Source organism: Podarcis liolepis (assembly GCF_965112155.1).
Source record: "Podarcis liolepis genome assembly, chromosome: 6".
Lineage (NCBI taxonomy): Eukaryota > Metazoa > Chordata > Lepidosauria > Squamata > Lacertidae > Podarcis > Podarcis liolepis.
The window spans coordinates 62,026,810-62,052,454 of NC_139559.1; the positions used below are offsets into that span (position 1 = coordinate 62,026,810).

At 40.8% G+C, this 25,645-nt stretch overlaps 1 protein-coding gene across 1 annotated transcript in view; it reads right to left on the minus strand.

The window, feature by feature from the left end:
- The window catches only part of JAK1 (Janus kinase 1), a 35,313-nt gene extending 9,668 nt beyond the window's left edge, over positions 1-25,645 (minus strand). The window contains exons 1-15 of the mRNA XM_083510257.1: positions 25,339-25,645; positions 15,123-15,200; positions 13,579-13,777; positions 11,678-11,801; positions 9,651-9,804; positions 8,742-8,905; positions 6,968-7,307; positions 5,907-6,089; positions 5,014-5,171; positions 3,923-4,046; positions 2,983-3,172; positions 2,338-2,444; positions 1,425-1,565; positions 543-630; positions 137-264 (exon numbers count right to left, since the gene is read on the minus strand). Coding sequence (XP_083366383.1) covers positions 137-264; positions 543-630; positions 1,425-1,565; positions 2,338-2,444; positions 2,983-3,172; positions 3,923-4,046; positions 5,014-5,171; positions 5,907-6,089; positions 6,968-7,307; positions 8,742-8,905; positions 9,651-9,804; positions 11,678-11,801; positions 13,579-13,777; positions 15,123-15,128 — 2,106 coding nt within the window. The 5' untranslated portion in view covers positions 15,129-15,200; positions 25,339-25,645. The remainder of the gene's footprint in view (positions 1-136; positions 265-542; positions 631-1,424; positions 1,566-2,337; positions 2,445-2,982; positions 3,173-3,922; positions 4,047-5,013; positions 5,172-5,906; positions 6,090-6,967; positions 7,308-8,741; positions 8,906-9,650; positions 9,805-11,677; positions 11,802-13,578; positions 13,778-15,122; positions 15,201-25,338) is intronic.

Consider the following 25,645-nt stretch of genomic DNA (forward strand, 5'->3'; position numbering starts at 1 on the left):
GGAAGGCAAGCTTCCACTCCAAGACTGACTGAGCCTATGTATGCATATCAGAATGCATAGCCAATGCAAGTTGCATTTTGTGATATGGAAGACTTGCAGAAAGAATTGCTATCAGTAGATAACATCTGGGACTTACCAGGTAGCTCAATGCACTTGCCAATTGCTTTGCTACTTTGAATTTCCAAGGAGTAGTAAGCAGATCACTCTTGCGGTGCATGAAGAGATCCAGAGGTCCAAATTCGACAAACTCTTCTACCATAATGTCTGCAACAAGCACAGGAAAAACAAATTAGTGGTGTAGGAAGAGCACAGATACTTCAATCGCTTTAATGCATTTTTAACTGAGAGGGAAACTGCAGGCAAGGCATATTTCAGGCAGGTTTAACTTAGAAGCATATGCATCACCAGACTGATTTTTTTATTTACGGTAAATATATATATATAGAGAGAGAGAGAGAGAGAGAGAGAGAGGTGTCATTTTAAGATGAGGAATTCAACTACCACTTCGTTTTGAAAAGCAGTACTCAAAAGATTTCACTTACTTTCCACATCACGGACACAAACTCCATGGAGGAGGACGATGTGTTTGTGGGAGATCTGCCTCATCATGCTTGCGGTCTCAAAAAATGCCTATTACACACACAGGGTGACAGAGCAGGGATTTTAGATCAACGAAACTACGAAAGGAAGAAGCAACAGTAAAAGTCTAGAGACAGCCAGTGTCTAAACAATAACCAAGTTCAGTGATGTGCATATGTTTAAACTACTGCTTGAGTTTGTTATTATCCATGAGCAAAATTCCCTTCACCAATTACAATAGCCCAGGTAAGAGGTTTTATGTAAAGTCCTGCAGCCACAGAAAGATCCTGGAGTGATTCATGTGGCTGTAACGTGTCAGACAGAAACACAGGCTGCCAGTTTCTAATGACTTATAAAGGGAAGCAGTCTGCTGCATTTCTCCAGTGATGTGCTGTCCAAGAAACACTTGCTGGTCTGCACCATTAGAGGAGCAGTATCTTAAGATGCAACTCCTGTTTCTACCCTATAAGGACACGCAGGAAATGAGAAACCCCTATGCAACACACATCTTCCTCTCCAGGCAAGAAAAAAAGATTTCCTGATACAATACATCAGTTACTAACAAATTTGGGATGCCCCATTCCTAACTGGGTACATGAGACAGATCTTTCACATACAAAGAGACTAGTTTCAGTTCAACAAATACCTTTAATAAATGGGTATTTTATCTCTTCCCAAGTGGAAATAGGCATTGATGTAGCCTCAAAAACAATTGTATGAACTCCCACCCAGGTTATAAACCGTAATTTCAAATGGGGTTGACAATCATTTATAGTCTTGCATTACAGACTGCCTATAAAAACTTAGCAGCAGTGACAGCAGCCATTTCATAAAGTGAAACATACCAGAGAAAAGTGCCTGTGACTGGGGTCCAAGACTTTCAGAAGAACCTTCATCGCCTTTTCAGCCTGATAGCTCTCATCTTCCTTATACCTAAGGACCCCAGAGTAAATCTGCGTTCTTGTTCCTCTGCCAAGGTGTTCACCCTAAAGTATAGTTTAAATCCAAAAGTTAGAAATTGTGCCATACTTATCCATTGGCTTTAGAACTGCAAGGAACATCACATCACATCACTTGGGGTTTTCATTATCAAGAGGTATATTAATTGTATTATACTCATTTGATAGATAAGAAGCTAGAGATCAGTCTTCTGCATTGGTATCAAATGAGTCCAATGTGACAGATATAATTAGAATATCGCCTAATGGCTTCTTTTTCAAACTAACAAGATATGAATGAAATTATTTTATAATTCCACTTGGGTTGCTATCTCTTCTTCAGGCTGCAAGTCAGTTTGATGGGACAGCTTTGATAATAAGTCATTTGTACTCAAATGAATTCTGGAGTCACAAGAGTGTTCTGCAAATTGCAGTAAAGTTACTTAATGCTTTACAGAATCGTGTGGTATGCATTTCTCATTAAGGAAGTCTTCCTCTTTAAAACAAACTGATCTGAGTAACCTTTCACCTAAAAACAGCTTGACTCATAGCTCCCTCTCCAAAAATAGATTAGAATATCCTTTTTGCAACAGATTAATAGCAGTGCATACAATAACTTGCAGGATTTTGAGGAAGCAGAAATGAACCTTTTTGTTACCACAGAAACATGAAGGTGCATTGTAATCTGAACATTTACGACTGATTTCAACAGAGGTTGGGATAAGGTGATCAGTGTTTTCCTCCATTTTCTTAGACATTGGTATTAATATTTATCAAAGAGTAATAAAACACAAAATGTTTAAATGTCATGATCGCTTACTTGTATTATTTCTTCTTTAAGGATTCGGTGGAAGCTCAGCTGTCCTAACGGGCAGACTGGTTGCCATTCTAGGGATTTCTTTGTCGCCACCAGCAAATTGGAGATTTCTGGAAATACAAAAACCGTTCACTAAAACACTTCAAATAGATTTGCCACTTCATGTGATGTTTCCAGAACAGTGGCAATTAGCCAGCACTGGGGTATGACTGTAGTAGGTAAAACATATGCTGAACATACTCTTCAGCATTGCCCTGCTTAAAACACAGAAAGCTTAGATGAGATACAGACTTTTTCTATGAGAAACACAAGTTGAAGTTAAAGGTTTTCCATGAGAAATATACCGTATTTTTGCTCTACAAGACTCATTTTTCCCTCCTAAAAAGTAAGGGGAAATGTGTGTGCGTCTTATGGAGCGAATGCAGACTGCGCAGCTATCCAAGAAGCCAGAACAGCAAGAGGGATTGCTGCTTTCACTGCGCAGCAATCCCTCTTGCTGTTCTGGCTTCTGAGATTCAGAATATTTTTTTTTCTTGTTTTCCTCCTCCAAAAACTAGGTGCATCTTGTGGTCTGGTGCGTCTTATAGAGCGAAAAATACGGTACTTCTGTAAAGTATCTTTACTGAAAGACCACCTTAAAGACTCTACCTCTTGGCTTTGGCTGACAGCACTTCTTTAATGTGAAGACAATATTGTCTGTCCTAAGCATCTGTCCTTTTAAATGGTCCATCAACTCCTTCAGAGATAGAAATAACCGATCAGATCCATGTAAACGACATCCATCTTTAGTCATTTCAATCTGGAAGTTCTTGTACTGTTTTGTAGGGTTCAGCATTTGCTGTGGGAAAGGAAGGGAGACAGAATAAATCATCATCAAGTAAACCCAAGTAACATGGAGATAATAATTAGGTCTAAATGTATTCCTGAGGAGATTCCAGTAAATGCAGTGAAATCATACTAGAGGTTTGTTTATCAAGCATTTGATGAAGCATTTTCATCCTATCTTGTGACACAACGAAGGAGTCCTGGATGATTCATCACATGTATGATAATGAGAGGAAACATCACATGTATTTTCTCAGCCAGAATCTGGAACAATGTCATCAATAGCTTTGCCATCCAATGTAAGTTGATCAGTTAACAGTGCCATGTCAATCAGAGAGGTACAATGACAGATGATTTCAGAACTCCTTGGCACCAAAATTTCAGATTAATAGTTTAGATACACATAGATCACATTCCAACTGGTAGTAGAAATACTACAGATGAGAAGGGACCGCCACACCTTATTATTTAATCAACCACTCCCTGTCTCTAGTTTACCTTCCAGATAGCAGAATGGTACATAGTATGGAGTCTGCTTAAATTTGTCACATGCAGAAATAGACTCAGCTAGTTTCAGCTTGCAGGCTCTCTCAGAAATAAGTGGGAACAAAATGTCACACTTGTGCTGGAGTCTCATGAGCATACAAAACTAGCAAAGGCAAGACTTTTCTCAATCCTAAATCCATAAATTATTTTTTATAGATCAAAGTACAGTCTTTACAGCTAAAGCTATTGGGCATATAAATGATAACTCTTATCGTACCTGTGAGTATTCACTACATATAACAGTCATGAGGATGTTATGGAAATCTGTACAGCTCCACCTCAGGACATACATCCCCTCCTCATTTCCTTCTTGCTTCAGCTTGTTGATCGCATAATCTGTGCTGGAAGTGTTCAAAAATGAGCAGTTATACTCAAAAGCCTCTTGAAAGCAAGTGTCATGTAGCAAAACTCAGCCAATTTTTTAAAAAATATGGGATAACTACAGCATAGACATTTCAGGTAGGGGCCATCGGGAATTCCAAATAAAAGTAAGAGTGAGAAGTTCAGAATATGAAGTTCAGTTTTCATGACCTTAAAAGTTTGGAGATTCTGTAAATAGCAGTTTAAGAGCAGGTTCAAATTTTGGACTGTGACTCATATTTCTTAACATTTGTTTTTTTAAACAAACTTTTTTAAGATTACTGAACAAAGTATCCAAGAGGTAAGTTGTTTCAAAAAGAAGAACAATCTACTACTACTATCTTTTCTTTAGATACAGTTCCCACAAGTTGCAAAAAGTTGCAAAATCCTTATTAAACACATAGAAAGCATTCCGCAACCAAGAATACTATGCTTATTCACAAGTACCACCATATGGAGGTATCTTCTCTAGATGTTCATAATATTATTAAGTTAACCAGTGGCACTGAATGTGGGAAGGGAATACCATATTTTTCACTCTATAAGATGCACCAGACCACAAGACGCACCTAGTTTTTGGAGGAGGAAAACAAGAAAAAAAATATTCTGAATCTCAGAAGCCAGAACAGCAAGAGGGATCGCTGCACAGTGAAAGCAGCAATCCCTCTTGATGTTCTGGCTTCTGGGATAGCTGTGCAGCCTGCATTCGCTCCATAAGACGCACACACATTTCCCCTTACTTTTTAGGAGGGAAAAAGTGAGTCTTATAGAGCAAAAAATACAGTACTTTAAGAACAACTTTAGCAGCTGAAGCTGTTATCAGTTCCTTCACTTCAATGTAACCGTTTACTTTGCAGAGTCCAAAGTAGCATTGGCAAGAAATAACGTGCATGTTGTTTATGTGAACAAAACTTTACAAAGTATAGTATTTGAAGGATATCAACTAACCATATTGGACCATGGCAGCCATTTTTAATGTTGTGTTTTATCAAGGGCGGCGCAACATCAGTGCAGAGATAATGGTGGGCATCTGCAGTAAGCCTGAAATACCCATCTATCAAAGCGGCAAATGACAAAGCTTCCTCACACGTAGACAGCTTGAATTCCTAGAGCAGAAAAGTAATTTCATGAAGAATTATTCCTCTTCAATTAAGAAACAAGAGTAATCAACATTTAGGAATCCATTTGTTTGCTTAGAATTTTAAAGTTTGTAAAATGTGTATCTATCATACACAGTGGACTTGAGAGGAACTAAAATATTTATTTATTTATTTATTTATTTATTTAAATGGATCTTCAGCTTAAATCCATAGCACCTGCTCTGAGGAGGATAAACTGAAGACCCATTAAAAAGGAAACACCTCCTCTAGATCTTGGCATTTTCCCACAAAAACGTTCAGCCTTCTCTGGATTCAGATCTATGAACCTTAGACACAGCTTCCCAGTATTGGGAAGAAGATCTTGTATGCACAAACAATTTGCATAGGATATATTGCTACCTTAATTAACAATACACAGTTGGGTTTCTGTCAGTACTTTTGCAACACCTTGCATATATATGAGCTAGATGAGTCTCACGTATTTTCCAGTCCTTTGATGACAGTGTAAATAGGACAAAGTTCCAATTTCAAATAAAGTTCAGCAGGCTACTCCAAAAAAGGTAAGATGAGCCTTGTCACATGCTAAAATTGTCTTGTTAATAATTTACACTGATAGAATAACCTTAGTGCAACACTTGATTTTCTACCAAAGGGCATAGAATTAAGGAATGGTAATTTTGTTATCATTTGCACAGAATTTAAAAGTGTATGAACATGTGTAATGGGATCTAGAGCTCTTACCATCCTTTTGTTATCTTGCTTGTAAATGCAGACCGTGGATTCCTTGATCACAAGGTGAGTAATTTCGGGAAAGTAACAAAAACTATTCCATTCTTCTCTCTTACTTTTTTCTTCGTTTTTCTTCGCTTTGCCATCTGATCTTTTCCTCTTTGTTTTGTGTTTCTCTCTCTCGCTCTGTGTAACCTGTGTGACATAAACACATGTAGATTAGGGGCAGAAAGATAAAAGAACCCTGAACCCGAACAGTTCTGGAACTGTGTGTTGTGCCGTGTGCTTGCACAGAAAAGACATAAAAGAACACTGAATGATAAAAGTGAAATCAAATTAATTGCAGGCAATTGTGTTGGCCTACAAAAAGGAAGTTTTATATTTCTTCAATTATAATTGAATTACAGGGCTTGTCCGCATTTCTGCTTGTCCCGTAACTAGAAAGCATGGGTCCAAGCAGTTTTTCATTTGTCCCAAGGAAAACCCACTGTTTACCACAGAATCGGAACAAACATCAATCTACAGAAAAACAATTTGTTCCAATTCAACAGCAAACACTGGGTTTTCCCAGGAGAAAATGGTGTGGCAAGTGGAATGAGCCCCAAATGAGGCTTTAGAAGTGCAAGACTTCCCATTAGTATTGAACCATGATATGAGCAGGTTTGCAATGCAAACACCTGCTCCTTCATTCATTCTTGATCATCTCACACCCATAAAACAGAGTTCAAAAGTCCTATAACTGAAAAGATCTCTGTCCATTGTTTGAACTTCCTTCTGTTGTACAGTCTTGTTCTAATGAAACCTTATTTAAGAAGACACTTCTACCAGTACAAAGTGTGTTTATAAATAAGTAAACACATCTAAGCCATAGCTACCGACTGGAAGCAACTTTCATGACCTCAGAGGCTGGGTGGTTTACCTATGAGATTCCTGATTATAGCTGTTTCTGAAATTAACAATGCTGTACAGATGTTATTTAAATAAATAGGTGAAATGCAACAAAACAATTCCTCTAGCGCAAGGACTTTTAGCTAGGCAATGGAACTGGCACTTATGCCCATCAGGATACTTACAATTGGTTTCAGCCGCCACTGGATTCCATTATTGCCTGTTACCATCACTTGATAACATGGGATGATCTCGGAGTAACCCGTGTCAAAGATCTTCTCGTTCTCTGATGAAATCAGCAACGAGGCAGTCTCGAGTATTTCTGCACCAAAATGTTGCGTTAACGTTTCCAATGTCGCCAAGTATTTCACCTTCAGATCATGCGGAGAAACGCTGCTGTCGCAAATGGTCTTCTTGTTAAATTCCTTAAGGAAATCCTTGAAAACATTGTTTATCCGTGTTCTGGTTAAGATGTTCCTCTGTCTTATGGTCTTGCTCAGGCTTTCGGGAATATACCGTTTATAGCTGGGAAGGGGTGGGGAAGAGATGCATATTCATTGTTTCTGTCAATTTTCATTTATTCTAAGCTGCCCAAGGGGATATTTCAAGAAAAACAATGTATAGAGAAACAAAAAACCCTTCAAAATATCAGATAAAAATACTGAATACAAATACATAAACACATAAAAGCATATTTGTTGTTTATGAGTGCAATGTATTTAAAGATATATGGTTCAATTTATTCTCCTTCCGGCTCAGAAACCTCTCCTTGAAATAGAGGGTTGATATCCTTTGATGTGTCCACCACTGACAGAAGGCACGGTTTCCCTAACTTGGGTCTCCAGCTGTTTTTGGACTACAACTCCCATCATACCCAGATTGCAGGGCCCTAGTGGTCAGGGATGATGGGAACTGTAGTCCAAAAACAGCTGGTTAGGAAACCCTGATCTATAGTAGGCATTCCCAAATTGTGATCTGAAGACCATCAGGGTTTGACAAGATTTATTCCGGAGGTCTGCAGTCTCTGTGTGTGGATTTGTGGTTGAAGATGGGAGACAGCACAACCACTGCACTGAATATTCATGTTATTTTTAGTTATATTTGTATCGCTTCTTTTATTTCTTATATTGTATTGCAGTTTATCGGTCAGGTCTGCATGGTTACTGCAGACTTGATGGAATATATGTTTTGCTTGATGAAGTATATTCGATTTGTTTCTATTTCTTTATGTATTGAATTGTGGTGGTCTATGGCTGTTGGCAATGAAGATTAGCAGCAATAAAAATACAATTAAGAACCATATAGCTTGGTCAACTGCCACACTCTACACAAAATGTGCCGAGCAAGAGACAGACGACCTTCCTGAATCACATGTCCAGATGGAACAGCAACAGAACACCTTCCCTTGACCATGGCTAATGCTTCTGGGGATATAAAGGAGCTCTTAAGAACAAGTCAGAGAGTTTACCTGGCCCCAACTGCTACCGTATTAGTCATGACTAGCTAATAAAAGCAGTGTTCTGGACAACAGTAATAAGGAACTGTGAAATAAATGGAGCTAAAGGGAGAAGGTAATGCTTCTGGTAACTGCAGAAATGTGCTACTTGATTGATACAGTTGAGACCAGGCTGAAGATTTCCAAGTCAGCAAAGCCCTGGCTAAACTACTCTCTTGTAGTCATGCAATATCAGCAAGACAACACAGGCACATACTGTTGCTTTGCTAACAACAGGAGACAACTGAGTGGTGTGGAACTGTGTCTGGGATTCTGAGGGGAGAAGGCAAGAATTCAATCACATCAACTACTGAGAGACACACCATTAAAATGCTTTGAGTTCAGTGACAACTTAAGTCATTACAGTTCACACCAATAAAGGTTCAGGAACCGCTATGGCACATTTGTACTATGAATGCCTTCAACTTCATAAAAACTTTTTAAAAATAAAAATTCCGACTCACCTGAAGTCTCTGGAAACATCTGGCAACTTCAGGTCTTTTTTAAGTGCATGGTGTGAGATTGCAAGCACAGCCATCCCCAGACACTCATTTTCAATTTCATTAATCTCCTGGTCATTTTTCGGATCCCGAACAGGTGCAAAGCACCTTATCAAATCATTTTGTCCCTAATCAGAAAGCGGGAGAAACCTGTTTTTAGCTAAAGGCATGGCTGTATCATTTCAACCACCAGAAACTCATGAAGAAAACTATGTGAAACATTTTAAAGCTTGAATCAGCAAACGGGCAAGGCCACTTCTTCACGACAAAAAATAAATAGTTAACACATATAGGATCAAGAGGCCTAGGTGTAAGATGCAAAAAGGTTCACAAACCTAATTTACTTATATCGCATTATCTATAGGTAACATTTCTGCAGATGTGCATCTAAAGAAATATAAAATTTAAATGAATCTATTAAAAAAAAATTGTCAAATATTTAGTCAGTAGCGGCCAGTGGGGTGGGTGGAGCAACATGGCTCCCCCTGCTTCCCACTACAGTGTGTCACTGGCATTTACTGAGAGGGAGAGGCAAGGTGCAGGGAGCTCAATGTGCAGCATGTGAAGGTGGGAAGCATCAGATTGGCTCCACTGCCATGCACAACACTGGGCCAAGCTCCATGTGCTCTTACCCTTGGGCAAGCACCAGTGGCCCACAGCACTCCACTAACCACTACTGCATTTAGACAGTGTACGAATGGAGAACTTAAATTGGATTTGATATGGATCATTTTAAAAATAATCAATCAGGTCATGAACATGGTCATGAGACCTACCACCTTCTGAAGAAACAAAGATAAAATTGTATTGATATATTTTTTTAAAAGGATGCTGCTGCTATACCACCAAACATAAATTCACCCTCTAACTTACCTGTGCAAAGATATATTCTAGTGAACTTGCATCAAGTAGAGGTGTTCCTTCTTGTGCTAGTTTCTTCTCATAAGCACTCTTTGATTTCTTTGGAGAATGTCGCCAGACCGGGGGTTCGCTTTCATTTGTACCATGCCAATTAGTAAAGTAAAACCTTGAGGAAGTAAAGAACGGGACTTAAGGAAACTATGTGATGTCATGTGCAAAATTTAACCTTTTTAATATAAGACTGGAAAATAAGGACTCAGCAAATACCAAAATAGAACCTGGTCAACAAAAATAAAATTCAGCTAATAGGAACGGCAATTCGCTCATAACCACTCAAGTTGAAGCTGCTAATTTAAGATTAGCAAAGCCATCTGCAGCTGACCTACCTAATCCCTTCTACTGCTCCCTTCCAAGCCCCCCCCCCAACTTCCTTGTGCAGCCCAAGCCAGTGATGGCCGTATAACCTTCTTAACACAGAATGTCCCCTTAACGTGACTTAATCCCAGCAACTACTTCCTGCTAGGCACCAGTATCACTCAGAGTAATGACCACACAAGGTTGGGCAAAACAGAACATTAAACTCCACCCAATAGGTTTGTGACCTTGGGGGGGGTGAATCCAATTTACCATATTTAATATCTGGTACAGTACTGTTTAGTTTAATTGTGCCACTAACAATACTGTCACTGAAGCGATGAAAACAGAGTAAATTTAAAAGAGCATTCTGATAAACAGGTGGTGCTATCCTGTTCGCATGGATCTCTGGAGCAGAGTGGGCAAGAGTGAGCTGTATACTGGAAAGTCCACAGTTCAAATCCTCCCCATGAACTTACTAGGTGGCTTTAGGTTTTGTGAAATACAAGTAATAAAGGAGGATTCTGATGATAAAGATCAACTAAATTAGAGCTGGGAGGTGGGTGGTATAATATGTATGCTTAGGAATTAAAAGCTAGAAAATTAGACCGTGTGTGTGTGTGTGTGTGTACACATACTATCTTTATCTATATCTATGCGCCTTTTAGGTAAAAAATGATGCATGAGTCTGGGAATGGCCACATCTCCATCAGATCAGCAGATATACCTTCTCATCCATCCCATTGCTTTACTTTATGTAGCCTGGAAATACAAACCATCCTAAAAAGGGTGTGTGGAAATTAATATGAGAAAGCGGCCATTAATTTGCTTTTTTGCTCCTTAACACATACACAATCCAATCTTGTATCTTGTGTCTGTTTTTACTTTGCTGTTTTTTGGACTGTAGCCAATTTCTCTTTGTGCTAAATAAGACAACCCCGCCAGGGTTCAAAGAATACACTTTTGCAGGCTACAAAATGCTGTAACAATTGTTCCAAAGGCAGTCGAAGATCAACCTTACCTCGAAGACCACGTTTCAAGAAACCCACAGTTCATATAAGTTTAAATTCTTATATACAGAGACTAAAAGAAGTTCAGGTCCTCCTGTAGTAAGTAGGGTTGACATACGTCTGGAATTTTCCAGACATATCCTGAATACTGAGGTTGGCAGCAGTGTCTGAGTGGAAATTGGCAGAATGTCCATGAAAATTTGGGTGTATGTCAGCAGTGCCATTTTTGTCAATTTTTCATAAAAAATAGTTCAAAACCAGCATTTTTTAAAGTGATTTTGGAAAAAAAAAAGCTGAACAACTAGGGGGAGGGGAGCTCTGTCCAGATTGCCAGTGTTTGAAATATGGCAACCCTAATTGTAAGACTACATCAAACCAAATAATTATGACTTTATGCCTGGCTTAGCTATTCATTGAACTCATACCTAATCTTCTCTCAACACCCCTGGAAACTCAAGGCAACAATCAAATAACAAAAGTTACAATGAATTCATTTTGTGTCACAAGCAGTAAGACTAAAACCTTTCCAAACCTTTCAAGTCAGACTCTTGGAAAGAGATATCCAAGGCTATAGTCTGAGGACTGGTTGCAAACTGAATTAAATACCATATTCTACAGAAAGTCACAGGTATTTGAAAAGATTTAACAATGGAATAAAAGTCTTGTTACATGTACCTCATGCGATAATGTACTCGGAGTACAGTTTTGTCATCTATTTGGAAGACGTGATTCGGGGCATACCACAGCTTTGTGTTTTCGTCAAAGAGTGCAAACAGGTTGTGGCACAATGGAGATATAGCTGTTAAAAGAAAATGATGTAAGTTCATCAGCTTGGGGAAAAGCACTATAAAAATGTATTCACACAAGTCCTTAAAAAGAAATAGGTGATCGGGAACTGAGCAGTTACAGATAGGTAGCCGTGTTGGTCTGCCATAGTCAAAATAAAAAAATTCCTTCCAGTAGCACCTTAAAGACCAACTAAGTTAGTTCTTGGTATGAGCTTTCGTGTGCATGCACGAGTGTATCTGAAGAAGGGAACTGAGCAGAGCACAAGACACCTAGAACTAAAGGGCACGTTGCATGTGAATAGCAGCCAGTTAGCACTGTGTGCCAATCGGGGGGGGGGGGGGCGTTTACACAGTACTAGACACTTGTGACAACAAAGTTGGATAAAACAAATACAGAAACTTCAGCCCTGTTTGCATGTTAGCAATCATGAGAGAAGTGGGAACTGTTTTAACATAAGTTTTCAATAGAAGAACAGAGGAGATATTAAACCATCCTTATGAAGGCAGCTCTGTTTAGGGAAGCTTTTTATTTTTAATAGACTATTGTATTTTAATATTCTGTTGAAAGCTACCCAGAGTGGCTGGAGATGGGTGGGGTATAAATAAAAAATTATTATTATTATTATTATTATTATTATTATTATTATTATTATGCCACTGCAACTACCCTTCTGAAATTTGACAAGATGCAATCCCTCAGAAGGAACTACCATGCCTACAAATATCATTCAATTCAACCAAAATATAGCAAAGTTATTGCCTGTTCCCTTTTTTGTGGGGGGGGGGGGAGTAGGGTATCCAGCACAAAACGCCTTAATTTGGTGGATATTGGTCTGCACAGGAAAAAAATCCATCTACTGTACTTCTGTCAAAGGGACTTAAAAAACTATATCCATAACAGTGAGTGTGGGAGGCATGATGCTTTGTTCTTCAGTATCAGGATACAGGTCCGCACCCTAAATCAAATCTGACAGCCTCAGAATCGCTTCAGATCAAATGTTGCTTTTTCCAAAGCAAAGTACAAACTAAATATTGTGACCAGTGCACACCTTGGTAAGACGGAAGAGGACACATTAGGAAAAAGGACATATTAAGGAGGACTTAGTGGGTCACATTTATACATGGTGTCCACACAAGCAGAGGCAAAACTGAGAATTTGTTAAACTAATAATTATGAATGAAAAGGGGGGGGACTAATACAATATCTAAAGGGATATTTAAAAAAAAAATAAATCAGAAAATTATTCTATTTAAACCAGAAAAGGTAGTTGAGAATGGAATAGAATGAGTTTGAGTGTTGGCGACTGGTGCTATTTTCTTTTGGGGGACTGTCTGTCGTAGTTTAAACCAATGCTAAGGATTGGAGGGATTGTGTTCATGGTTTGAGTGCCTCATATTATGCTTCATTTTTACTTATTTTGTTTTTTATATGTTGCATGGTATAGTCGTAAGTCACACTGAAAAGCTTTTATAAAGCTACTAAGCTTCATAAATATTATGATTATTTTTGCGGCAGCATCCTAGAGGGCCCAATCTTTCACTGGATAACACAGTGAAGCCATGAATTCTTGGCCAACTCTAAATCCATTAAGGGAAAACAAACTCTAGTTTTCTCAAGGGAATCACCTACAGAGAAAGTGTGTTCGGAAGGCCCACAAACAAGATTAAAGGGGGGAGGGGGAGAAAAACCTATTTGGGGAATTTCAGCAGACACTAGGCTACAGCAGACTAAGCTAACTGCATTGGCATTCAGGTTAAACAGTAGTATAGAAGACAACTAAAACTCACAGCATTTCCGGGCAGCTTCAATGCAGAGGTCTTCTGCTGTATACCTGCCAGACGTATACCTAAGAGAAGGCTTCTCTTGCAAATAGAATGCTACTTCCAGGCCTGGTTCTTGAGCTTCTGTGTTCACTTCATTTTTCCTGGAACTTCTCAGTTTGGCACAGAAAGCCATGGCTTTGCAGTCTTCTCTCACATTAAAAAACTATATACAGGTACATGAAAGGGGAAGAACCAGAGAACAGTACACAGAAGAGTGAGATTGTACTTCCGTTTCCTTCTCGTCTTGCAGCTAAGGTTGTGTAGGCATCTGGGGATAGGCACCAATGTGAGAAAAAACTCCAGAAAAAACTATTAAAAATAAAGACTCTAGTAACTATGGTCAATTTTGGATACACAGTTTTCTTGCAACAGTGAGGTGCTAACGAAGAATCCTATCCAGCTTTTAAGACACGAACATTTTTGTTGGGACTGACAGTCAATATTAGTTTCTTGATTTTAATTGCAATTAACATCAGCTATTCTGTTTTGGGCCTGGGATAAAAAAAGTTTCAGTGCACTGTCACAGCAAGTCATCTTATCTGGAACTGCTTTTGCTCTTTCACCTGCTTAGTGAAATGGTTGGCTTAATGCAGTTTCCTGTGTGTAGACACTGTACATGTTTCTATAAAGTGTTTTTAAAACTTAAATAGTACTTTCCTCCAAAGGTGGGTGCCACATACCACATACCTCACTGCAGCAGCCAGCTATGGGCAATTCAGGGGTGCAGGGTAGCGAGTGGGCTGAATGCTGTACAGGTGGCTCCAGCTATTGATAGATCCAAGACCAGTGTACAGGTCTTGATCAATGGAGAGGGGCCAATTTTAGAATGCTGCTAGTGAGCAAGTCAAATGGTAGCTTCTCCTCTGCTCTACACCCTCTCAAGCTCTGATTCTGGTTCTATGTTTGCAGGACCATCCACTTAGATGCCCTCTCATATGGCATAAGCCACTACTAACAGGACACACACTCCTAATGATGTAAATACCAAGATAGTATTCCAACAGTAAAACGAGTACACCGCCACAAATCTGACACTGCTGAATTTGGACTCAACAACTTCTGGGACTGTCCCTCATCACAGAAATTAACAGATCATGCTCCACCTCTGTATCACCAGTGGCTCCCTAGTTCAGAAGCGGTCGCCCTTGTGGACAAGTTGTTGCATCAATCTAACTGGATTCTGGATTCAGTCGTGCTCTGCATAGCATTAAGACACACACTATTGTTTCCTGCTTGACTTTGTGATCTCACTTCGTTGAAGAAGAAAAAATACTTTCTCTCTGTACTCAGGACATACATGCCTATCCACCTAAGTACCACTTTGAGCAACTGACAAAGTGGGCTCTGGCTAACCAATTCTTATACTATAAAAAACTGAATCTTTAAGTTGCCACAATACCACATATGCTATTGACTGGCAGGAAACAAGGACTAAACTGATTTTTTAGAAAATGGTGTGTGGTTTGGTCTTAAATTTGCTAACACTATAATTACATTAAAATACATACCGGCATTTATATAGCTGTTTGAAATTCCAAGCCAGTTAAATAGATGTGACTTCAAGATAATCCAGAATTTATTCAACCCTGAACAAGAGAAAAAAAATAGTATCAAATCCTGAGATTTTAGACTACAGGAAAATAATGCCCAAGATAATTTTCAGTTTACCAGAACAGGGTTTTAGGAAAGCTCTAAAAATACGATACTTTAATCATCTAAATGTTCTAAACTAGAGTGGCTATATATTTGAGGTGGGGAGAGAGAGATTTCCATTCTGTCTACAATAGAGCTAAAATACAGAGCCAAAGCCAACTTTTCAAAAACTCTCATCCATGTCTACTGATGTTCCAAACATCGCATGTTATCATTTTACAACAGCAAGGAATCTTTTTTCCATTGGAGGGCCACATGTCCTCATGGACAACAACATTTAAGAAGTGGTGGGATCAGTAGGCGGAGCAATGGCTACATTTCAATCGTAGGCAAAAGTATTTGAGAATGTGAAGCAGGATTGGCAGGGGTGTGGCCTGGGACAAATGGTGTAGCCGAGTGGTTTTCAACCAGTGTGCCGTGGCACCCTGGGGTGCCTTGAATGATAGTCAAGGGTGCCATGAGCAACACTGGCCCCTGTCCCTCTTTCCTTCCTCCTCTGATTCCCTCTCACGTCTCTGCCTCCCAAAGGATTGCACAGCTGTTTGTTGCTGCAGCAGCTCCGGCTATAAGCTTCCAAGGCAAATGGTGCCTCTGGGATTGACCAGGGATGCTTCCCAGGCCGCTGTGGGGCAGTGTGAAGAGGCACCTCTCTTTGGGGCAGAAGGGGGAGCTCAGAGACCAGGGCGGCAGCTGCGGTTGCCCGGAGGACTCCCAAGGAAAGTAGAGGGGAGAGGAGAGGAGAGGAGGCTGAGGGAACACTCCACAATGGAAGGTGTTTGAAAAAGGGTGAGAGGCTGCCAGCTCTTCAGGCAAGGGGTGACATAACTCAGCACCTGAGCCCCACAAGGTTCTGCAGAAAGAATGTAGCTGGGTCAAGGGAGCTGTGGACTCAAAAAGCTTAAAAACCTCTGGTGTAGCCTAAGGAGAGTCCTGAGGGATGGAGAGAAAGAAGAAGAAGAAGAGTTTGGATTTGATATCCTGCCTTTCACTCCCTTTAAGGAGTCTCAAAGCGGCTAACATTCTCCTTTCCCTTCCTCCCCCACAACAAACACTCTGTGAGGTGAGTGGGGCTGAGAGACTTCACAGAAGTGTGACTGGCCCAAGGTCACCCAGCAGCTGCATGTGGAGGAGGGGAGACGCGAACCTGGTTTCCCAGATTACGTGACTACTGCTCTTAACCACTACACCACCCCTATTTTACAAACACAGAACATGATGATGTTAACACCCCCTTTAGTACATCCTAGTATTGCACTCCATAAGGTCTCACAGCAAAATTAAATTGATTATACCAGAACCACTGAAACATTTGTGAGAACTACTATCAAGGAAGAATACAGATTTAAAGATGAAAAATAAATCCTACAGCTTTCCCGAAAACCTCAACTCAAGTCAAAACTATTGCTTTTGAGAACTGCTTTTATGCTACACTTAACCCTTAACTCTAGTCTCCAATTACAGCAACTATTCCAGGAATACAGAAAGTAGTGACTGCAATTCTTTTGCAATAATCTTCTAGGGGCCAAAACAATCAATGCCCAGTCAATAAGTACTTACTGCAAAGCTGTCCTCATATTCTTGTATTCAGTAGGATTTTTTAATTTTTATTTTTTAAAAAGCAGCTCTTCAGCAACAATCTAGTCAGTGGGACATAGTCATCCACAATATTCACCTTGGTTGCTGAGTACTCAGTATCCAGCAAATGATACCATTTATCTAGACACTTAATACAGTTGTATCATGGGAGAAGAAAAGAACAGAAATCCAGACTTACGATCCACACAAACAATAGCTTGTATGCTCTCGATCATTTCTACTGCTTTGGGAGAATCATGCCAGGGTGCAAAGAGCCGTTTCTTCCCCCACCTGCTGCAGGGATTTGTGTCAGGTGGGGGTGGAACCTCACTGCGTCCTTTGGCTTGTTGTTGTCTGCCCTCTATGGCAATGATCCCCAAACACCCCAGACTGGCCACAGACCGCTTGAATATTACTGAGGGTTTTGGTGGGCTGCTTAAGGATTTTTCTGCTGTTGTAGCAATTGTAATGCACACATTGTAATTGCTTTACAATTTTTAATTCTGTGGTCCATGCTGTAGACCACAGGGACAAAGCTGACTGCACTTTGGGAACCCCTGCTCTATGGTGTACTATTAATATATATTCGTTGGCTAAGTATATTTAAAAGCAAGTGACAACTGTAAAGTATTTGGGGTCTGGCTCCACATACCTCGGAAGTCGAACGCCTTGTGAGTCTTGGCTCCTGAACGCTGCAAACCCAGAAGTGAGTGTTCCGGTTTGTGAATGTCCGATGTAGGTTTCGCAGGTTCCGACTGGCTGCAGGAGCTTCCTGCAGCCAATCGGAAGCTGAGCTTTGGTTTCCAAATGTTTTGGAAGTCAAACAGATTTCCGGAATGGATTCCGTTCAACTTCCAAGCGGTTCTCAACCTGTGGGTCCCCAGATGTTGTTGGACTACAACTCCCATCATCCCTGAGCTCTGGCCTTGCTAGCTGGGGTGATGGGAGTTGTAGTTCAACAACATATGGGGACCCACAGGTTGAGAAAGGCTGTCTTAAAGCAAGACCAATAACCTCGGATGGTGTGAAAAAGCGCGTAATATACTGGATATACTGATGAATAATTATTCCTCTACTTGAAGCAGTAGATGTGTTAGACATTAAGAACTTAATATTATAATGGCAATTGTTTGCCCGTAAGCAGTAGCTTAATTTAGCTACTGAAAATAATATGACATGTAATCCGGAATTTAAAATTAATCTTGAAATATTAATGTTGGAAGGCAGCTTTAGGGCATTAGGTAGTGTTTACAGAAATCTATGGCCAACATGAAAAATTTACAGCATTATAATATCTATGTACTGCTAATGGAGGTATTTCACTATTGGAAGAAGATTGCAAGGACAGCCACTAAAAACACAATTCTTTTAAGGATATTAACGGAGGAAAACATTAAAGGATTCCACGGCTAACTTCCGTGGACAGGAAGGGAAACCAGTTCCTTCACAGCTGAATCTTTATCTTGTTACCCAAATACTTCTTAGTAAATCTGAATAGCTGCAACTCATCTTCCCAACCACTTTTAAAGAAGTGTTCAGATTTGAGGAAGGAAGCAAATAAATAAACCAAACAATTATTTTTTGCACCCTGCTCTTCTAACCAAAGGCCACCAAGAGCAGATAATTTTTATTACAAGACTTTTATGCCACTTTTCAGGACTGGGGTTCTTTCAAAGTAGCTCACAATCAAAATAGAAGCCTGCACATTATCAATACAAGCATTAAAACCACATTTTTAAAAAAAGAAAAACTCATAAACATAAAAAACACTGAAGGCCAGCATAGAACCAATTGGTTGGGTTACAACCTGCCATCTCTACATCCCAGACTTAAATAAATCAAGTATTTATGTGCATGAGGCATGTTATTCCTAACATGCAACAATCAAATTCATAAATCCTCAAGGAACTAACCATTTCTGCAGCATTCATTTTGGAAAGGGGAAATGAAAACCTTACTGTCCCTCTGAGATGAAATATTATGTATGCCAAATATTATGTATGCCAAAAACTGTCCTATCATCAGGGCAAGGTGAATATCCAACATAGATTTGCTTGCTTGCTTGCTTGCTTGTTTATTTATTTTAAAAAAATTATTTCATTTTACAAGCATAAAATTATAATACCACCAAATACCCACATTGAGATTTCTCTGTATCTCTGGACTTATTTGTCATCATTTTCAAGTGCATATTGTTTCACAGTCCAAATTTTGTATCTGTCCATAGTAACTGTTATATTACAAGTGTTATTAAAATCCTGCTTATGTTTTCCTCTGCTTACAGTGGTCTCCTAAGTAAATTATATATTTTTTCCCATTCTTTCCTAAAGTTTTTGTCATCTTGGCGAAACTGACCAGAAAGCTCAAGAACAAAGATGACACTTAGGCATATTTAAAATACTTCTTCACTGAAATAATAGAATTGTAGAGTTGGAAGGGACCACGAGGGTCAATCTTGTCAAACTCCCTGCAATGCAGGAACCTTCTGCCCAATGTGAAGCTAGAACCCACAGCCCTGAGATTCAGTCTCATGCTCTACGAACTGAGATATCCCATATTCCAGGGCAGTATGTAAGAAATGTGCATTAAACTAATTCACAAAATAAATGAATCAATATACAATTTATATCCATTTCACAATCAAGGTTGTGCTACTAACAAGGCCCTATACAATTCAGGACCACTTCATCCCTTATATACCCAGTAGGCGTCTGCACTCTGCAGGAGAGTTTCTCCTTCAAGTTCAAAAAAGACAGAAGCCTATTCCACAGTAATGCGGAGAAGGACTATCAGTATAGTTGCCCCTGTTGGATAAAACCACATCCCTGCTGAGATAAGACAGGCACCCGCTATCTGTACTTTCCAGAAACTATTGAAGATACAGTGGTACCTCGGGTTAAGTACCGTATTTTTTGCACCATAACATTCACTTTTTTCCTCCTAGAAAGTAAGGGGAAATGTCTGTGCGTGTTATGGAGGAAATGCCTACGGGTGGCATGCCTACGGATTTTCCTCTAAAAACTACGTGCGTGTTATGGTCGGGTACGTGTTATAGAGCGAAAAATACGGTAATTAATTCGTTCCGGAGGTCCGTTCTTAACCTGAAACTGTTCTTAACCTGAAGCACCACTTTAGCTAATGGGGCCTTCTCCTGCTGCTGCTGCTGCTGCTGAGAACGATTTGTGTTCTCATCCTGAAGCAAAGTTCTTAACCCAAGGTACTATTTCTGGGTTAGCAGAGTCTGTAACCTGAAGCATATGTAACCTGAAGCATATGTAACCCGAGGTACCACTGTATTTTAATTTGGCCAGGTTTTTCAACTGGATGCAAAGGTTTGGAAACAATACAAAGCAAACATCTACCTTCCATAGTTTCTGTACTCTTTTAAAAACCATTTAAGCTGTTTATACGGTATGCTTGTAAACCACCCGGACACATTTGCAAAAGGAGATTAATAAATAGTGTAACCATCATGCCAATTAAGATTAGGTATAAAGGTGCATCTATAATTTATACACATTCTGAAGATATGTTCTTTGTATTTAATAAATTTCTTCTCATAGTGTTTAATCTCTGATCAGAAGGTATGCAACTGGCTACTGCTGTATAACCCAACTAAATTAAGATTGGGGCAAAATATATTTTGCACAAGGGCCGACAATAACGTATGGCCACCACTGGATCCTTTTCAGTTACCTCCAAAAACTATTCTCACTGGCTAAGTGTTGGGTCTGTTGTTAAATAACCATGATTTAAATCAGTGACAGAGAACCTGTGATCTTCCAGATGTTGCTGAACACCAGATCCAGTCAGCCCCAGCCAGCATGGTCAGGAATTATGGGACTTGCAGTCCAACAACTTCCAGAGAGCCACAGGTTTCCTACCTCTGATTTCCTGTTTCCAGGAAGTGTGGGGAAAGGAAAGCAGCCCTTCATAGTACATGGAGTCTTTTTCAAGTGACACATAAGGAGACACATGAGTCAGAACTACTCTGGAATTCAGATGATCTGTTCTAACCTTAAGATCAGTCTAGTCAAATATCTGTACCTCTAGGATCCTTATCTATTGGCCAGGCATTTCTTCTGACTAGGGAGGAGAATCCTTCCTCTGCCCCACACACATGATTTATAGCAAGGTATGGGGCAAATCAAGAAAATGGGGGCCTGAAAGGTGTCAAGATGCAACAGCCAACTAGTTCTGTACTGCCTAAGAAGGAAAAGAAGACCTTCTCAGGGCATCAAGTGAAAAATTCATTCTCTCTCTCTCATCAGATATATTTTAGGGATGTAGCTAACCCTGTTCCCTCACCCACATGCAGATGTTAGAGAACTGTTTATTTTGTTTAAAGTTTTGCTTCTCCTCATCCTAACCACTACTTTTCACCAGTTGGCTTCTACTTCCCCTTTGAATGATGGGGTTTGATTTTATTTCTCTGAAGAAATGCTGAATTTGCTAAAATACATGTAGGGGGGAAAGCTGATTATATTTAATGTAACATGACCCACTCCCCCCAAAGGGTGCATGTATGAGACCTTTGAGAGAGAATTATATATAGATATGGTCCAAGATCATAGTGTTGTTCATCATTTCTAGAGGAAACTGCATCCCCCTCCCCACACATAGACATTAGCAAAATGTTTAGGTGAAGAGATGTGATGGCATGCACACATACACACACAGTCACACACACATGTGCAATAATGAAGAACAAGCATAAAGTCTGCCTTAACACAGGTGCCTATTTTTAAACAATATTTTACAGAAAATCATAATCATATTTGTTCAAAAGGTCTCGTTTAGCCACACACTAATGCACTCTACATAATTCCAATTCCAATCTGGACTTAATTGTCAGGGGTCCTTTACCTTTTTTATACTATCTTAAGTCTCTGTCATCATATACAGTGGTACCTCGGTTTGAGTACTTAATTCGTTCCGGAGGTCTGTTCTTAACCTGAAACTGTTCTTAACCTGAAGCACCACTTTAGTTAATGGGGCCTCCCGCTGCTGGAGCACGATTTCTGTTCTCATCTTGAAGCAAAGCTCTTAACCCAAGGTACTATTTCTGGGTTAGCGGAGTCTGTAACCTGAAGTGTATGTAACCTGAAGCCTATGTAACCCAAGGTACCACTGTACAGTCTTCCCTTCCCTTCTCACCCCCCACCCTGCCCTATAACATGGTGAGATCTAGAGAAAGACCTACTGGCAGAAGCATTTGGGGTACACGTATGCCCTACATTCCTCTACTTGTCTCACCACTAAAAAAAGTTACTTAAAGTACCCGTGAAGCACCTTATTTTTTGCTGATAAAGGACAAGTAGAAATACATCCACGGTATAAGGTAAAGGTAAAGGGACCCCTGACCATTAGGTCCAGTCGTGGCAGACTCTGGGGTTGCGGCGCTCATCTTGCTTTATTGGCCAAGGGAGCCGGCGTACAGCTTCCGGGTCATGTGGCCAACATGACTAAGCCGCTTCTGACGAACCAGAGCAGCACATGGAAACGCCGTTTTACCTTCCCGCCGGAGCGGTACCTATTTATCTACTTGCACTTTGAAGTGCTTTCGAACTGCCAGGTTGGCAGGAGCAGGGACTGAGCAACGGGAACTCACCCCGTCGTGGGGATTCGAACCACTGACCTTCTGATCGGCAAGCCCTAGGGTCTGTGGTTTAACCCACAGTGCCATCCGCGTCCCATGGTATAAGGTACTTGCTTTCTAATGGGGGTTTTATATCAGAACCCCCAACACAAATCAGTGTATTACATATGAAGCAAAGAAGACATGAGAAGGCTGAACTGCTGTATAAAAATACATAGAAGATAAGCTAGCGTAGAGTTATTTATCTGGGCAATTTATGTAACAGAAACATTCAAAGAAAATTCCTAAGCAGTTTCATCTTTTTTCACGAGACCCTATTCTAGTCTATCACTGCACAACTACTCATTATAATAGGCTCCTCTGGTCCCTTCAAGTATTCAAGATAGGACACTTTCACACACAGTCTTTCACACGCAAATCCACTTAGCATCAGAGATCTACCATGGCTCCTGCATTGCTATAACACCTGCAACAGCTTCAGCTAAAAAGGTGTGGTTTCCTGTACACTTTAAAAAGAATAGAAAGAAATGCATTACTTTTCTCCATATGTGGGCAAAATGAATACGCTGATGCCCACACTGCGATTCATATATTTTAAAATCAAGAGTCGTTTTTTAAAAACTGCTTACACATGCTTCCACAATTAGGTAATTCACAAGAAATGTGTTTTTGGCAGCAATCTACAACACAAAACACAAAAAGTATTTTGACAACAAATCCCAAGTAAACAATCATAGGAATGAATGGAGCTTAATGGGACTTACAGGTAAGCATGTATAGGACTGTCTGCAGTCATAGTTACCAACAACTGTAGCTAACATGCAACTGTTTACTTTTAAAGGGAAATAGACTGATGCTCTTACCCCATAAATCTTATTGCCTATGAAGGGAAGGGCTTCAGGCAAGTTACATTTAGATTCTTAATTCATCCCACCTTGAAGACTTATGGGTGCATAGTAATACTTTAAATATAATAATAATAATAATAATAATAATAATAATAATAATAATAATAAACCCAAAGCATAATACAGTTCCTTTTAAACCCCTGATCTCTGCACCTGACAAGCCAAGCAGCCTGCTTAAAAGACTGCAGTCCAGTAATATGTGTCTGTCTCTCTCATCAGGAAGAAGTACCACTACCCAGTGGGACTTACAAACACAATTGCATGAATGCTTGCTTAGTAGTATCCTAAATGCCCAGTGACATGCATGAATATAAAATAGGTGGAAATGCACAGTCCATTTCAGGTATTTTTAAGATGACCAAATAGTGAGCTCATTAGTTATGAGGGAGGGGGAGAGATGATTTCAAATTCTGTTTTCCATTGCACAAAGTGGTACTACCTAACTTTATTACGGTAATTTCATCCATAATGTTGCTTTATATTGCCATAGAAGAGGCACATCCATATTTCTTCACTTTGTCAAAACTGTAACACTGTAACAACTGGCTCTATCACCCTAAAGAGCCTAACAGTTTGTGCTTTGGTCACATTTTAGCCAGTATCAGTGCTGATTAACAGCAACACATTTTTCACCTGGTGCAAATAAGTTTCACCTGGTGCAAGTTCATCAAGCTCATTCTGTACTCATGTTGCTGCTTTACCACTCCTAAAACATGAAGACTAAGATGTATACATAAAGCACAGTAGACTGAGCAGTTCAAAATAGGCTTTTTAAAAGTACGTTTAGCAAAACAACTGCTACTATTTTTCTCTATGACACAGAACTGTTCTTTCACACGAAGTCAATGTCCTTATGCAACATTGCTAATTGTGCCTGTGTCGGTTCCTCTTTCCTCCCCTTCCCACACCATTTGTCCTAGAAGGACAGCTTCATTTCTCTGGCCCTCCCCCAAGCAAAACACAAAACAGTAAACAGGGAACTTCCTGATGCTACAGCTTTCTTCAGAAGCCGTGCCATGATTCAAGATAAGGACTATTAGTGCCCTTCTTCGAATGCTGTAGTTCAACGTACAAAACCCAGCGATCGGCAACAGCTGCAAGTTCTTTTCTGGTTTTAAAGAAATCTTATAGTAGCCTGTGTGTGGACGGAGTCATGTGGTTTTCGAGAACTGAGCAAACACACACACAGAACCCTCACTATGAACACCAAGCTGTCTCAAGAACACAGACCACCTCTGGTGCGATTATAAACAGGATGTCAGCCATCTCCACTTCTGGTTGTTTGTCACCAAAGCGCAACGACGACTTGTACACGCGAGCTGGCTATGTCTGCAGAAGGGAAGGAAGCGGGTTTGCTTCTCCTCTCTCTCTTCTCTTTTTCTGCAAACCTCTGGTCTCGTCGTACACATCCCCAGCAACAAGTCCACCCGTCATCCTGCCTCCATTTCTTTTATTTGGGGGTGGCCAACAGTCGAATTTCTTGGCTTCTGCGTGACACCCTCCCCCCGAAGCCGCCTACCACTTAGTCCGGCCACCACCAACTCCCCACCGAGCTTGGTGCCGCCTACTCTGGCCGGCAGCAGCAGCAGTTCTCGAGGGTTTCAATTTCCCCAGTCCTGCCTGTAGGGCGCCGGGGATCGAAAGCACCGTCCAAAGCAGCAGCCCTTCCAGGGAGCTCCAGCCATTGCCCCACTCTCCCGAGGGAGGGAGGCTGGCGGGTTTCCCCTTCCCAAGGCGGTCCCGCCTCTTGCGCTGAGTCCCCACCCTTGGAAAAGCACCGCGGGGGCTGGGGGAGAGCTTTGTGGGCAGGAGCCCCCGAGCCCTGTTCCACAAAACGGGCAAGCGCGACCCCCAAGCTGGGCGGGCCAGGCTTCTAAGATGGCAAAAGAAGAGTCACCCCCCCCGGGGGGACGCCATTCACCCCGCAGCGCCCCGGGGGAGGAGGAAAAGAGGGCTCCTTTCTCGCCCTGCGCCCCTCGACGTACTCACCGCTTCCATGGGCGCCTCCCTGGGCGAAAGGGGTTCACTCCCTGCCCCACATACTTTCCTCTCCGGCTCTCCAGCCAGAGCAAGGAGGGTGGGGGAGAAACGCGGGGCTTTCCAGGCTCCGACCCCAAGGGGAGTCGAGGTCCGCTCCCGCCCACGCAGGATGGCGACAGACCCACTGAACCCGTCCGCTCCTCTCGCCGACGGCTGACTGAGGAAGCAAGCCAGGTCCGCCGAGCCAAGTGCGCAAGCGCCGGGGGGTTGCCCAGCGCAGGCGCACTGAAGTTTCCTCAGCCTTCGCTACGTTTTC